The sequence below is a fragment of the Narcine bancroftii genome, chromosome 6 (genome assembly GCF_036971445.1).
Source record: "Narcine bancroftii isolate sNarBan1 chromosome 6, sNarBan1.hap1, whole genome shotgun sequence".
NCBI lineage: Eukaryota > Metazoa > Chordata > Chondrichthyes > Torpediniformes > Narcinidae > Narcine > Narcine bancroftii.
The window spans coordinates 135,685,509-135,701,103 of NC_091474.1; the positions used below are offsets into that span (position 1 = coordinate 135,685,509).

Consider the following 15,595-nt stretch of genomic DNA (forward strand, 5'->3'; position numbering starts at 1 on the left):
AACTTACCATGTCACCCTTTTGTCCTTCCATTCCAATATATCCTCTTGAGCCTTGTGATCCCTAATGTTGAAAAGAAATTGAATGCTTTTATTAGAAAGGAAAATATGATACAAGTTTTGTATTTTTACATTGACAGACATGCTACTTCATCAATTTTTAATTTCATTATTTATGTGTATGGTACCACATCTCAAGCCTTTACCCACATGAGGAAAATAACCTAATGGCTATGAGAAAACTAAATTTTTGAATATGTAGTGGATTCAATGTTATTAAATATTTTATAGTCTCAACTAATTGAATACTACCATTCAGGAAAACAATATCATTTATAATTATAGAAAGCAAACATTAAAATCATTTTGAATTATTTATTTGAGCTGCTAGTTTTCATCTGGATAACAATGAACTTCTAAATATAATATTTACAATGCAAAAAAATGAACAGACTTTGCAGTTCAAAATAGGAATTGGTAAAGCTAAAATTTCCATTATTGTCACATAATATCTCATTTAGAATGTAACAACATGAAATTCTTTAACTTTTGTCTACTATAAGGAAGTCAGAGAGTCACCACTTTGCAAAGCGCCCCTCACAGAAATGAGACCCCAGCAAGGAATGAATTTGCAACCTCTGGTTTACAAGGCAGTGCTCTAACCACTGAGCTATTGGAGCTTTGTTGGGTAAACTTTCTGGTCAGCAATCTCGGCAGCATTGGTATTTTCAGCAACTAACCATACATATTTTGATTAATTTAACTTCACAATGTTGATACATGGAATTCTGACTTCTGGGTTACTAATGCAGAACTATAGGTATTAGACACTGATAGTCTAAATCAGTTTGCGCCAACATTCACTGGAGTTTAGAAGAATATTCAAACCTATTGGACCTTAAGGGCACTTGACAGGCTAGATTTTGAGATCTTTTTACCAGTGGGAGAGTCTTGAACAGGGGGGCGGGGGGGGGGGGGGATATGATTATAAAATAAGGGATTACTTTTCTCTGTGAGGGTATTACATCTCTGGAATGTTCTGTCCTTGAGGATGGTGGAAGCTAGATCATTAGAAATATTTAAGGCAGAGAAAAGTAAACATTTAAAATATCAAGGAATTGAGGGCTATGAGGAAATGGCACTGGAAGAGTTGTAGCCAGCAGAGCAGTCTTGATTATATTGAATGACAGAGCCTGTTTGAAGGACCTGATAGTCTATCCCTGCTCATATTGTATTGTGTACCATCCCCAAATCAAAGCTGTTGATGCCTCTTCACTTTCCAGGTTTTCCAGGACCACTGTTAACTGAACCTGTGATAAGCAGTTTTATGATTGGCCCAAGGTTTAAATTAATACATCCTATTCATTTTCAAGTTTCACTAAGTGGAATGTATATAGGATGAAAAATACTTTACCAGAGGGCCTTGTGATCCCATCTCTCCAAGTTCTCCTGAGTCACCCTCTTCTCCCTAAAAGATAAACAGTTTTTAAATGACAAATATGACAGGTTTCCTGATACAGTGAACCAGAGCACAGCCAAGGTGCACATTCATGGAAAGTACAGATAAATAATATGCATTCTGTGCAAAATCACTCTGAACAGAAGCAAGAATCTTTGAACTGGTTACAGGACTGCAAGTAATTCCTTTCTTCTAATTGTCAAACACAATTTGCTGGAGGAATTCAGTGGGACAAGCAGAATTAACTGGCACTGATCAATCCATTGAATTATTCCAACAAATTGTGATTGGCTTCAGATTCCACCATCTGCAGTCTCATGTATATCTCTTTTCATCTTTATACAAGATGTGGCTAATGATAAGACCACCAGAGGTAATTGCCCATAAGGTGGCAATTCCAAGAGTTCTAACAGTGAGGATGAAAGAATGGTGATATAGTTCTGACTTGAAAAAGGGAGTTCCTCTAGTGGAAATAGGAGGATTTCTATTTCTAACGTTATTATATTCTTCTTCGTGGATTCAACAATGTCGCATGCAAGTAAAGCAGTCAAGAAAAGGCAACACCTGATTTCATCGGGAAGTTTTCCATTTTTCACTCATTGATTAGGTCTGTGCTGTATCCATTTCTGCATTTCCTCTGTCAAGCTTCATTTTGGAGAGCATATTCTTAATGTAATATCTGCCAAATGTGTTCACCTCGACTAAGTTGACAGAGAAAGAGTTTCTCCCTTGTCCATGTGTATGTGATCATATCCTTGATAATCACAAGGCTGGCAAAGATCTTCTGGTCAGATACTGAAGTTGGTTCAGGTCAATCATCAGCCCACATTAAGCAGAAAAATATATCACAATTGCTAATCTTTTACCATGTCCTCATCTGCTTTTAGAAGGTGATGATTCCTTGCATCCTGAGTTCTGACATGCTGCCAGTTAAAGGCAAAACAAGGTACATTCAATTTTATAGTTCTAGATAACACCTAGCCAGTTAGCTATATTCAGCTCAGAGATCAATGGACCTTGTCAGCATTAGAAAAGTTGCAAATAGAACAGAAAGCTGTTTCTCATTAATCCCACAGTGCTTTCAAATAGCTTGACTCTAGCTTTAAAATGGAGGGAAGTAAATATTTAGGCTTTGGACTGTTGTGATAGAGTGCTATTGATCTTCCTCACTACTAGGGGCAATTGGAAACTAGTTTGTTGCAGCTTGGGGATTCAAGATAGATGCATCGACATGGTCATGAATGAGTTCCATAGCTAATAAAGTATAGTTGTTTTAAAAGAACCGGTTTCTTTAATACAATAAAATAAACATTACATGGTACCAGGAGAGGAAGAAATACCAGGGGTGTGCATGGCACCAGGAGTGGAAGAAATACCACAAGTGTCCAGAGTGAGAATCAGTCAACAGCAGCGTGAAATGGAAAGTGTGAAGACTCCTGATGCTATAAATTGGACTGGAAATGTCACTCATGAGTGGAGATTGTTCAAACAAAGATTCATGCTGTACCTGCAAGTCATTGGACTTGATAGCAAACCTGATGCATGGAAGATCGCACTGCTACTTACCGAGGTGGGACCTCAAGCACATTTATTTTTGCCAAGGCAGAAGACCAGGGCAAGCTTGACAAGGTTATCGAGATGTTTGCCGAACACTGTTCACCAAAGAAAAATGAAATGTTCAAGAGGTACGTTTTGCTCATACATGCAGCTGCAGAAAGAGAGCTTTGATAATTTATTAAAATGTACTTGAAATTAAAAGCAAGAGCATTCAATTTTGAATCACTGCAAGATTCAATGATCCATGATCAAATTGTGTTCAGGATTATTGATAAGAAAGTGAGAAGAGAGGTTGCTGCGAGAGACAGAGCTTACTTAGCAGGAGCTGTGAAGATAAGCCACACAAGTGAAATAGCTCTACAACACATAAAAAAGTTCAGTGACAGTGCAAAAGCCAGTTAAAATGAAGGAATAGTCATAGCATATAATAAACAAAGAAAAAAGAGACATAGGAAACAACAAAAGGAAAAAGAAGCACTCATTTGTAAATTATGTGGCTGTCAACATGCACCAAAATGATGCCCAGCCTATGGAAAAGTCTGTAATAAGCACAAAGGGCAGAATCACCATGCAAAGCAATGTTTTTTCCAAAGGGAAACAAAAGAGAATTGAAAGCATGCACACTGTACACACTACAGAAAAAACTTCCCTCAGTAATACAATTTTTGTTGGCCTGGTAATGCAGGAAGATTATAAACCAACAGACACTGAACAACCAAGCATGAACAGAATTGAACAGGACAAGTGGACTCTATCATTGCATTCAAATGGAACAAATATTCCTTTCAAGCTGGGCACAGGACAATTTGATATGTGAGCATGACATCGGGGCAATGAAGACATAGCCATACATCCATGCAAATCCTCTACAGCTTAAAGCCTACAATGGATAGAGCATCCACACAAAAAGTACATGTAAACTCAAGGTGAGAGTTAAAAATAAAGAGCACCACCTCAAGTTCACAGTAGTCACAGATGGACATGAATCACTGCTGGATGACAAAGCATGTGAAAACTTAAGCTTGGTTAAGAGGCTGTATGTACCAAATTAACAGCACCAATATGCAGAACAACGTAGAGGATCAATTTCCCAACATCTTCAAGGGGTTTGGAGTTCTACCATTCACCTATAAGACACAGTTAAAATAGAATGCACAGCCAGTAGTGCATGTCCCAAAGCAAGTTCCAGTGCCACGAAAAGAAAAACTCAAGCAGGAACTCAACCGAATAGTGTAACTAGGCATCATAAAGAAAGTGGAGGAGCCCACAGAATGGGTGAATTTAATGGTATGTGTCAAAAAGACGAATGCCAATATAAAGCGGAAACATTATTGGATTCCAATCAGGGATGAAATTACAAGTGAGATGGCCAGTGAAAAGTTTTTCACTAAATTGGATGCATCCCAGGGCTTATGGCAAATAAAACTGTATGATAATAGCACAAAATACTGTACATTTAATACATCATTTGGCCAATACTCCTGTCTGAGGATGCCTTTTGGAATTTCCTCAGCTCTGGAAGTGTTCCACAGGACAATGGAGCATATCATAGAAGGCATAAATGGGGTATGTATGTACATGGATGACATAATCCTATAGGGATCCACCCAAGAACAACACAATGAGAGGATCATCAAAGTGCCACAAAGTATCCAGAAGTATGGATTAAAATTTAAACAGAGAAAAATGTCAGTTTGGTGTGAAAAAAATCACTTTTCTTGGAGATAAACTGTCAGAGGCAGATGTGGAGCCAGAAAAGAGCAAGATGAAAGCAATTGTAGAGATGCCCAAACCCATTGGAAAAAAAGGCATATTGAGTGTGCTGAAAATAAACAATTTAATTGTTTTGGAAGTTAGGTACATTGGTAAATTCATACCAAACCTAAAGAAGTTGATACAGGACAAATGTGAATTCAAGTGGACAGCCAACCACGAGGAAGATGGAAGACCATTCTAACTACAGAACCAATAGTTTTGACATTCTTTGACGCATCCAGAAAAATGAAAATATATACGGATGCTTCAACAGATGGCATAGCACCATACTACTTCAGGTTGTGGGAGAAGATTGGAGGCCAATAGCACATCCATCAATGACAATGACTATATCTGAATGTTGATTTTGCACATATCGAGAAAGAGTGTCTAGGTCTGGTCTATGGACTCAAGAAATTCTACAGTTATATGTACGATTGATCAATATTCATGGCAGAGACAGACCACAAGCCATTAATAGCGATAATAAAGAAATGAAGCTATAACTTTGAACTGGTGTACGCACCAGAGAAATCTATTGTGTTAGCTGATGTGTTATCCAGGGAAATGATGTACACAATGAGAGTTCCACAGAGACAGATGTGAATCTCCACGTGAATCTGATCCCTGAATCTCTTCCCATATCTGACATAAAATTCAAGCAGTTTGCAGCTGAAACAGAAAAGGACACAGTCTACAGAAGGATATCAAGAATTTGAATGAAGGATGGCCTAGAGGTGAATGTCAGCCATACAACAACATCAGAGCTGAGTGTTGTCAATGGGCTTCTACTAAGAAGGAGCAGAATTATCATTCCTCAATCACTGTGACAAGAGATGCTGAAAAGGGTCACGAGTGACACCTTGGAAATGGAAAAATGCAAGAAGAGGACCAGAACTACTGTTTATTGGCCAGGGATAAATGCTAACACTGACAGGATGGTTTCAAGCTGTGAGGCCTGTTTGAAACATCACGCAAAGCAGGCAAAGGAATCCATGATCATAAATGATACCAACAGAACCATGGCAGAAAGTTGGGACTGATCTGTTCCACATAGATGGAAAGAATCACTTGCTGGTTATTGACTATTTATCGAACTATCTGGAAATTGTGCTGTTTCCTAATATGTCTGCTGCTGGTGTGATCAAAGATATGAAATCAATCCTCAAATTGTCTACAGTGACAACGAACCAAGCTACAACTGTAGACAATTCTACAACTTTGCAGAAGAGAATGATTTTCAACATGTGACTTCAAGTCCTCTGCATCCACTGTCAAACATTAAAGCAGAGAAAGGAGTTCACATACTTCAGCAATTGCTCAAGAAAACACTACACAGTGGCTCAGATCTGTATCTAGCTCCATTGAGTTACAGAGCTTTGCCACTTGAACATGGCAGGTCACTCACTGAGCTTCTGATGGGACGTAGACTACACACCACATTTCCCGACAATGCAGTCCCAAACAAGAACAGAGATATCGAAGATGTTGAAAAGAAACAAGAGCATCAGCAATGAAGACAATAAGCAAACTATGACAAGTCAGCAAGAACTTAGGGCCACTGGCACAACATGACACAGCGAGAATCAGAGATTCCAACACCTGGGATTAAAAGGCTACTATTCTGGAGGAGGTAAATCCAAGATCCTACACTGTCAGAACAGAGGACAGTCAAATACTGAGGAGGAATCAAAAGAGCCTGCTGAAAATTCAGGAGACACTGCAGGAACAGACAAATGCAGAAGATACAGCCTGCACAGCAATAGAGGTAACACCACCAGTGCTGGACAGTAGTGGTTCAGCAGAGCTGACACAAGCACCTGTGTTAAGAAGATCCACACATGTTATCAAAGCACCTGACACACTGAATCTCTAAAAGAAAAAGAACTGCACACAAAGTTTGTGTAAAACTTTAAATTGAAATGAAAACTGTATTTGTGTGTAATGTTGTTAAATTAAACATCTCAAAGAAAGGGGATGTAGTTGGAGACTAGTTTGTGGCAGCTCAGGGATTGAAGATTGATGCCTCTACACAGTCATGAATGAGTTCTATATCTAATAAAGTATAGTTGTTTGAAAAGAACCAGAGTTTCTTTATTACAATAAAAGAAACATCACAAGGACTTCCCAAAATAGGTTCATGTGACAATGCCCAGGCTTCAAATAACTGGCTATGAGCAACTACAACCTTCCTTTGTGTCTCTAGTCAAAAGGCACATTTTCCATTGCTCCTCATTTACCAGGTGCTTAAATTTAATGAGGCCTTGGACATTAAAAATAAAGTGAGAGATTAATGTAGAGACATCCCCTGTGTAAGACTTTTTGGGTAACACAAAAAACAACCCAAAAATTAAAGATACCGAATAAAATATTCCCTTTGGCTTCAAGTTAGAGAAAAACGTGATATGAACCATTTTCTAGGAACATAACCTTGTAACGGAGGGGTTACTTGTATCACTTTTCACTGCCTCACCACAATTCAATTTGGCAGCAACATCAAGGTAAAAAGTACAGTTCCAATGAGATCCATTGGCCATCCCACTCACTAATACAGGAAATCAGCTGCTGCACAGGTTTGTAATCCTCCCAATTCAGTTCTCTACTCTGCCTCTGAAAATCAAGTTTCTGTGAAGAACTTCAAGTAAATGTTGAAATGGATCCTTCTTGTAACAATTCTGGCATGTGATTCAATCAGATTTATCGTGTGCAGTTATGTGCATGGCTTCATCACTTTTATGTAGATTTTTTTCCCCCATTAAAGTTATGTATCTGTACACTTCCATTTGTTCCATATATGATGGGATTCCAGAAAAGTGATCAAGCCAGTACGGTGCTCAGAAGCTGTTTTTGTTCACTATTATACTTCAGCTTTTGGAATTTCTGCATTTTTATGTTTTGTGTTTCCATATTCTTCTTCATCCATTGGCTTTACTTGCTTTCCTGTTATTTATGTGCTTTTTTTATATCTGCTATACAATACAGGAACAGTGCAGATCTGTTGTGTACTTGATATCATGTTTTTATAAATTCTGATAATGTGGTCAAGAATAGCTTAGTCGGATGCAACTTCACATTAATTATTTCCTTGGATCCAAAGGCAAAATAAAAAAACAATGTTAACTTAAACTGCAAAGTTGTGAAAACAATTGAAAGGTAAAATATAAATCAATGACTTGCAAACAGTGACAATGCATACATGCTTGCAAGAAAAAAAAATTGTGACTATATCACACATACATTAAGAAATTAGTGAATAATATTTATTATTTGACTGTTATGTCAATGCATTACCAGAAATTAAAATCTAACATTAAGGCAACTTGGGTTCTGTGAATTTAATTGGGCCAAAGATAAGAAAATACGGTGATCTTAGAAGTACATTCACTTCAAATCTTGGTTTACTCCTACCTTATGTCCTTGTTTGCCTGGTTCACCAGCCTCGCCTTTCACACCTTTATGCCCCTAAGAATCAATAGAATGAATAAAATGAAAGTATTTCTTCATCATGTATCACAATTTGTTTAATTTTTGTTTCAGTAATCATAAATTGGACATTTACCTTCATTCCTGGAAGACCAGCATAACCTTGGAGACCAGGAGGGCATGCATTAGGGCACTGTAAACAAACAGGCATTCTATATAACACTGTAATGATTATGGAATATGTTGTAATGGAATCAATGAATCAATAGTCTTTCAACCTTACCAGATCCTCACCACTGCCTTCATGTGTTACTGCTGGAAGTCCCTACAGTGGGGGAAAAAAAAGAAAAATATTGAGAGAGGGAGGGGGGAGAGAGGGGGATGGGGGGGAGAGAGGGGGATGGGGGAGAGGGGGGAGAGGGAGGGGGGAGAGGGAGGGGGGAGAGGGAGGGGGGAGAGGGAGGGGGGAGAGGGAGGGGGGAGAGGGAGGGGGGAGAGGGAGGGGGGAGAGGGAGGGGGGAGAGGGAGGGGGGAGAGGGAGGGGGGAGAGGGAGGGGGGAGAGGGAGGGGGGAGAGGGAGGGGGGAGAGGGAGGGGGGAGAGGGAGGGGGGAGAGGGAGGGGGGAGAGGGAGGGGGGAGAGGGAGGGGAGAGAGGGAGGGGGAGGGGGGAGGGGGGAGAGGGAGGGGGAGGGGGGAGGGGGAGGGGGGAGGGGGAGGGGGAGGGGGAGGGGGAGGGGGAGGGGGAGGGGGAGGGGGAGGGGGAGGGGGAGAGGGAGGGGGAGAGGGAGGGGGAGAGGGAGGGGGAGAGGGAGGGGGAGAGGGAGGGGGAGAGGGAGGGGGAGAGGGAGGGGGAGAGGGAGGGGGAGAGGGAGAGGGAGAGGGAGGGGGAGAGGGAGAGGGAGGGGGAGAGGGAGAGGGAGGGGGAGAGGGAGGGGGAGAGGGAGGGGGAGAGGGAGGGGGAGAGGGAGGGGGAGAGGGAGGGGGAGAGGGAGGGGGAGAGGGAGGGGGAGAGGGAGGGGGAGAGGGAGGGGGAGAGGGAGGGGGAGAGGGAGGGGGAGAGGGAGAGGGAAGGGAAGAGGGGGAGGGAGGGGAAGAGGGGGAGGGAGGGGAAGAGGGGGAGGGAGGGGAAGAGGGGGAGGGAGGGGAAGAGGGGGAGGGAGGGGAAGAGAGGGAGGGAGGGGAAGAGAGGGAGGGAGGGGAAGAGAGGGAGGGAGGGGAAGAGAGGGAGGGAGGGGAAGAGAGGGAGGGAGGGGAAGAGAGGGAGGGAGGGGGAGGGACTGGGAAATGAAAAAAATCAAACTAATATTTTGTAAATTCATCATTATTTAAGGAGGAGAGCAGTGAAAATGTTGTTAATTACATCTGTGAGTAAAAAAAATCTGTGCCGTCAGTTTACTGTGAAAACTGATGTGGAAATAAATTCCAATTTTCATGCTGGTGCCATGTGGTTTTCTGAACTAAAATCCAGGATGCAAGAATCATCTTTTCAGTAACCAACCATGACAATGGAGTTGAAATTGTTCTTCATCAGAATCGTTTAACATGATTTCTCATCCTCTTTTGAACCACCTTCCTTTTCTGCAGGATTGGTATGGACCAATCTTGGCCTTAGTTGGATATTACAAAATTCACAGCAATATTTGAAAATCTGGAAGTTATCTCATATATCTTTATCAGCATCTTCCATTGACCAACACAAGCAAAAACATTTCCTTTCTTGGGCCTGTATATATGAATTCCTGCTGTGAGCAAAATAGTAGCTACACATTTTTACGTGATAATAGCTACTGCATTCCAATATGTTTGGTTATACCTTCAAGGTGTGGTAACACAGTTAGTATATCCAAGCTAAAATATAAATTTTCACCTTTTCCCTCCATGGATGCTGCTTGACCCACTGAGTTCTTCCAATGTTCTGTTTTTTGTTTCAGATTCCAAAATCTGCAGTCTCTTTTATCTTAATAAATTCAAGAATTTATGTTCTTCCTTCACAGACTTGGCGTTACTTTCACCAAACATTAAAAAACTAAATTATCTGCAAACACACATTACCATTCCCTGAAAGCAATTGTCTTCCTGCTTAATAGAACACTCACAATGATGAAAATGCTTTGGTTACTTTTACAGGTTGTCCATCACAAGACAAATGATGATAAATAAAAAGGAGTTCTTTTTATGTCTTGTCTACTACTGATCTTTATACATTGCAAATTAATTATGCCATGCTGAATATAGTTAGTCTGGCTAAATGATTGTTGCTTCTATTGACCCATTATATGTAATGAAATAGTGTTAACAGGAAACAGAAAGTCATCTGTGTGTGCTGGATATATATAAATATTTCAGCAAAATAATGAATCATTTACCTTGGGGCCAGGGGGCCCTGGTGGTCCATGAAGTCCCATAGGTCCTCGATCACCCTGGAGTTAAAATAAAACCATGGTTCATACCAAAGTAGTTATGGAAAATAATTGTTGGTGTTTATCAGGCCTCTGACTACATGCTAAATTAACAGCACATTCAGTAAACCCGTTAATCCAACTCCTCTCATACACAACTCATGATTTTTCCTTCTGGTTGCCAACACTACAACCCCTTCCTCCTCAGTTACAAATGATACCTCAACCCATCCTCCCAACTACCAAAGATACATATCCCACCTACTGCTGCACTGCTCCCCTTCTAGCCCCTTGAGTATTGATGTTACTACTCACTAATCCTATGAAGGGTGGCCATTTCCAAAGGACATGGTCATAGGTTACTATATATATCTATACACACACACAGTATGTTTGCATTTGTTGTTTTTTCACTACCCTTTAAAACTTATAAAAATATAACATTTTTGGAGAGAGTGTGTGTGTGTGTGTGTGTGTGTGTGTGTGTGTGTGTGTGTGTGTGTGTGTGTGTGTGTGTGTGTGTGTGTGTGTGGTAACCTATAACCATATCCTCCTTTTGGAATGGCCACCCTTATCCCATGGTAGTCCCCATCTCTCTCTCTCTCTCTCTCTCTCTCTCCAACCCCATACAATCCCAGTTCTACTGCAGATTTCGCTTGGTAATGCACAAACCCTTTGGGATTCTTCTCATACAATTTGAACTTGTTTGTGAAACATGCACATTCTCATAAGAGTGCTGAATAACTAAGTCTTTCAGTACCAGCTCATAGTACTTGCACAAGAATGATGAGAAATAATTTCCTTCCTATATTTCCCCCCTACCTTCCCTCCTTTGGAGAAAACTCCCAAAGCATATAGTAAACACATAATGGAAGAAAAATAACATCAGCCCTCAAGTCTTGAGCCCAGAAGGTGGACAAGAACAATTTTATGTTTCAGCAATGGAGAGAATAGATGAAGACAGGGGTTCTTGGCTAAATCATTGAAATTAGAGAAAAAGAGGGAGTCAGATAACCAGCTTTTTTTATTTAGGAATGTACAAAAGACCAAATTATGGGAAAATGGTCCAGTGGTTAAACTCATACTTCAAACTTAAATGTTATTGTTGAAAGTCAATTCCAGCCAAGAACATCACTGCTGGATTTCCTCAGAAAATGTCTCAGGCCCAATCATCAACAACTACTTCATCAAAAGCTTTCCTTCCATTGTAATAGAGGATGTTCACTGAGAATTAGGGTAAGTTCAATTCTATTTGCAGCTTCTCACAATGGAAGCACATAAACAAGCAAAAGCTATTTCATAACCTTTGATATTCAATGGCTTCATTATCACCAAATAAAAGTGTTTTAAAAGTTTAGATTTATTTGCCACAAAACACCTAGTACAGTGAGGATTTTTCTGCGAACAAACTAACAGGTTACCAATGTTCATGTAGTCGTATAAAGAGTACAATTTACAGGATATAGGATTACAATAAAAAGAAAGATAATTTTTCACCAAGCAAGGACAGCTTGATATTATTTTGAGGATCATACAAAAGTCAGGTGGCTGCAGGGAAATAACAGTCTTTAAGCCTGTTGGCACACGTTTTCATGTTCTTTAGCCTTCTCCTTCATTGGAGGAGCAAGAAGAGAGAAATATCTCACCATATTATCTCCATCCACATAAATCCTATGGCTACAAGAGCACAACAAAGGTTTTGTATCTTATGTAACTCTTTCCACTATCTCCAAACAACAAGGCAAGAGTGCATTGCTTGCCTGGATGATTCCAGCTTCAGACTCAAGAGACTCAACAGCATACAAGATACAATTACCTCTTTGATGGAATCCCATTCATCACTTTAAATATCTATTCCCTCCACCAATGCAGATGGCTACAGTGAGTATTATGTACAAAATGTACTGTAGTTACTCACCTAAGCTGCACACACATTACCTCCCAAATCTGTGAGCTCCTTCACCAAGAAGGACAAGGGCTGCAAGGAAATGCCACTGCCTGCATGTTCCCTTCCATGTTGCACACATCGTGAATTGAAAATATATTGCCATCTCTTAATCATTACTAGATCCAAGTCTTGAAACTCCATCCCCAAAATTGGAGTTCAGAAAAAGGGAAGTTTAACTACAATTATACAGGGTGCTAGTGAGACCACTCCTGAAGTATTGCTTAAAGTTTTGGTTCCCTTACCCAAAGATATAGTTACATTGAATTTACATTGCAAACAGTCATTCAAGAGATTCACCAGCCTAATTCCTGGAATAAACAGATTGTCCCATCAAAGGTTTTGGGTACTTAGAAGAATAAAGGGTGACCTTATTGATACAAGATCCTAAGGAGGCATTACCGGCTATTATCAAAAGGGTTTCAAGATAAGGGGTCTGTCATTTAAAACAAAGGTTTGCAGAAATTTCTTTTCACAGAGGTCAGTGAATCTTTGGAATTTTCTCTCCAGAGAGTTGTGGAAGCTAGATCATTTGAATTAAATTGGTGGTAAATACATTTTTAAATGTTTGGGGAATTGAGTGCTATGGGATTGTTATAAAGGAGTTCAAAGATGAGGAAGATCAACCATGAGCAGATATAGAGATAAAATTAATGGTTAACTACAAGTCATTCCTGTAGGAAACAAGCATGACTGAGCAATTCTTTTGGAGGAATCTGGCAAAAGGAGCTGGGAGGGTCATATGGAAATGCAAAGGTATCACCAGAACATCCAAAAAAATCAAAACACCAGTTAGACAAGATAGCAGCATGAATAGATTTTCAAATAACATTCTGGATGACAAAATTAGAAGTGATTAACTTCTACTCAGCCAAGTTCACATAATACACTTTTGGCCTAATTTAAAAATAATGATCACCTATCAATTAGTTTGTTTTAAATAAAACATAATATGTGTGTGAACAATTCACTCAAATTGATGATTAGAACATACATAGCATATTGCCCAATGTCGTTGGTTACACAGTATTAGAGATTTTTGAAAGCAAGGGATGTGAAACAGTGATCAGATGAGCTTAACAATGACAAGAAACAGGAGTGTGACTTGCCTGGAGAAGCATGGCACAAAGATGGAAGAGAGCTGGTTCCAGGATTTTCAGAAGCTATAATGGATGACTTGGTGGAGGAAGAAGACAGAGAGATGTCCTATATCCACAAAGAGCCAGTAGAAGCCATCCAGCCACATGCTCAAAAGGTAATGGGACAAGACAGCTGTGGAAGTGAATGGCAGCAGTCAAGTCCTGAAAATAATGCAGCACCATGATATACAAGGTACAGATAAACTGCATAGGACCCAAAAATGGCTGCAGAGATTGTGTTGGCTGAGAAACCCATGCTGACTTGATCTGGCCCAAGCAACACTCAAAATGCATGCTGCTCTTGCATTGTTATAATCTGGAGGTCCAGCTTACGTCACATTGCATTAACCAGAAGACAAGCTCCACCAGTTAAAGTCACCCTGCATCTCAAAGAGTGTCAGGAGGCACACGTAATGCTGCAACTTTCTGAGAATCCATGACTCAATAGGAATCAGTGCACTAACAGATTTGGTGGTGGAAAACTATTTCTAGTCCAACAGGGGAGAAAATCCCAAAGATATTGCTCAAGGCAAAGGAATAAGACATCTATGGAGGTGCATGGCAACAAACAAGCTTAAAAAAAATGGATACATGGTACATCAATATGTTTAATGACTTTACATCCGAAAAAGCATATTTGATTATCTTTGTCACCAGCTTCTCCTTTAGATTTACAAAACTGTTCAAAAGCACTAGTCCTACAACTCCATCAGTCACAACTACATGTATAAAGTAAAAACACAATGATGGAGAAACTCAACAGGTCAAACCACATACTTCATATAGCAAAGATAAAGATGCATAACCAATATTTTTGACTTGAACCCTTCATCAAGCTTTGAGCAAAATGTAGACAGGTGCCTGAAAAAGATGGAGTGGGGGTTAGGGCAGTGGGAGGAGCATACACCAACAGACAAAGAGGTAACAGGTGGATAAGGGAGGGAGGGCACAACAGAAAACAGAGGGAAAGGGGATCAATCTGTGAATGGAAAGGGAAGAGGGTGGACAGCTGGAGAAAAGGAGATGGGGGAATAGGGAAGAGGGAAAATTGGTGGTCTAGCAGAAACCTATGTTAATATCATCAGATTAGAGAGGGCCCACAAAGACTACTAGGTGTGGCTCCTTCAATTTATAGGTGGCCTGATTTGGCAGTGCACGAGGCCATGGACAGACATGTCAGTGCAGAAATGGGGTGTAGAATTGAAATAGATGGCCAATGGGAGATCCATGGCATTGATGCAGAGTGAAAATGCTCAGTGAAGCGATTTCCCAAACTGCATCTAGTGTCTCTGATGTAGAGAAGGCCACAATGGGAGCACTGGATATAGTAGATGACTCCTGCAGATTCACAAGTGTTGCTGCACTTGGAAAGAATGTTTGGGGCCCTGTATGGTGGTGAAGAAGGAAGTGTGAGTGCAAATGTAGCACTTCCTACAGTTACAGGGGAAGGTGCCCAAGGGGGTTAGTAGTAGGAAGAGATGAGTGGACAAGGAAGTCTCCATGGAAGGCAGAGAGGGGAGGGGGAAAGAGGTGTCTGGTGGTGGGATTGTGATGAAGATGACAGAAATTGCAGAGGATAGTATGTTGGTTGTTGAGGCTGACAGGATGGTAGGTGAGGACAAGGGAAATCCTGTTTTTGTATCGAAAGGCAGAAGAGCAAGGGAAGATGTGTGGGAAATAAAGGGAATGCAGTCAATGACTGAATTGATGGTGGCAGAGGGAAACCGATGATTTTTTTTTGAGCAAGGAGGACATCTCAGACAATCTGCACAGGAAACCTCTTCTTTGGAACAGATGCAATGGAGATGGAGGAATTGAGAGAAAGGCCTATATTTTGCTTATACCTTGATAAAGGGCTCAAGCCTGAAACATTGGTCATGTATCTTTATCTTTTCTATCTAAAATATGCTGGTTGACCTGC

At 40.5% G+C, this 15,595-nt stretch overlaps 1 protein-coding gene across 4 annotated transcripts in view; it reads right to left on the bottom strand.

The window, feature by feature from the left end:
• Positions 1-15,595, bottom strand: part of col9a1b (collagen, type IX, alpha 1b) — a 159,330-nt gene that overhangs the window by 90,876 nt on the left and 52,859 nt on the right. For all 4 annotated transcript variants that reach the window (XM_069886151.1, XM_069886153.1, XM_069886152.1 and 1 more), the window contains 6 exons: positions 10,558-10,611; positions 8,475-8,516; positions 8,328-8,384; positions 8,177-8,230; positions 1,412-1,465; positions 8-61 (listed from right to left, as the gene is read on the bottom strand). In XM_069886151.1, coding sequence (XP_069742252.1) covers positions 8-61; positions 1,412-1,465; positions 8,177-8,230; positions 8,328-8,384; positions 8,475-8,516; positions 10,558-10,611 — 315 coding nt within the window. The remainder of the gene's footprint in view (positions 1-7; positions 62-1,411; positions 1,466-8,176; positions 8,231-8,327; positions 8,385-8,474; positions 8,517-10,557; positions 10,612-15,595) is intronic.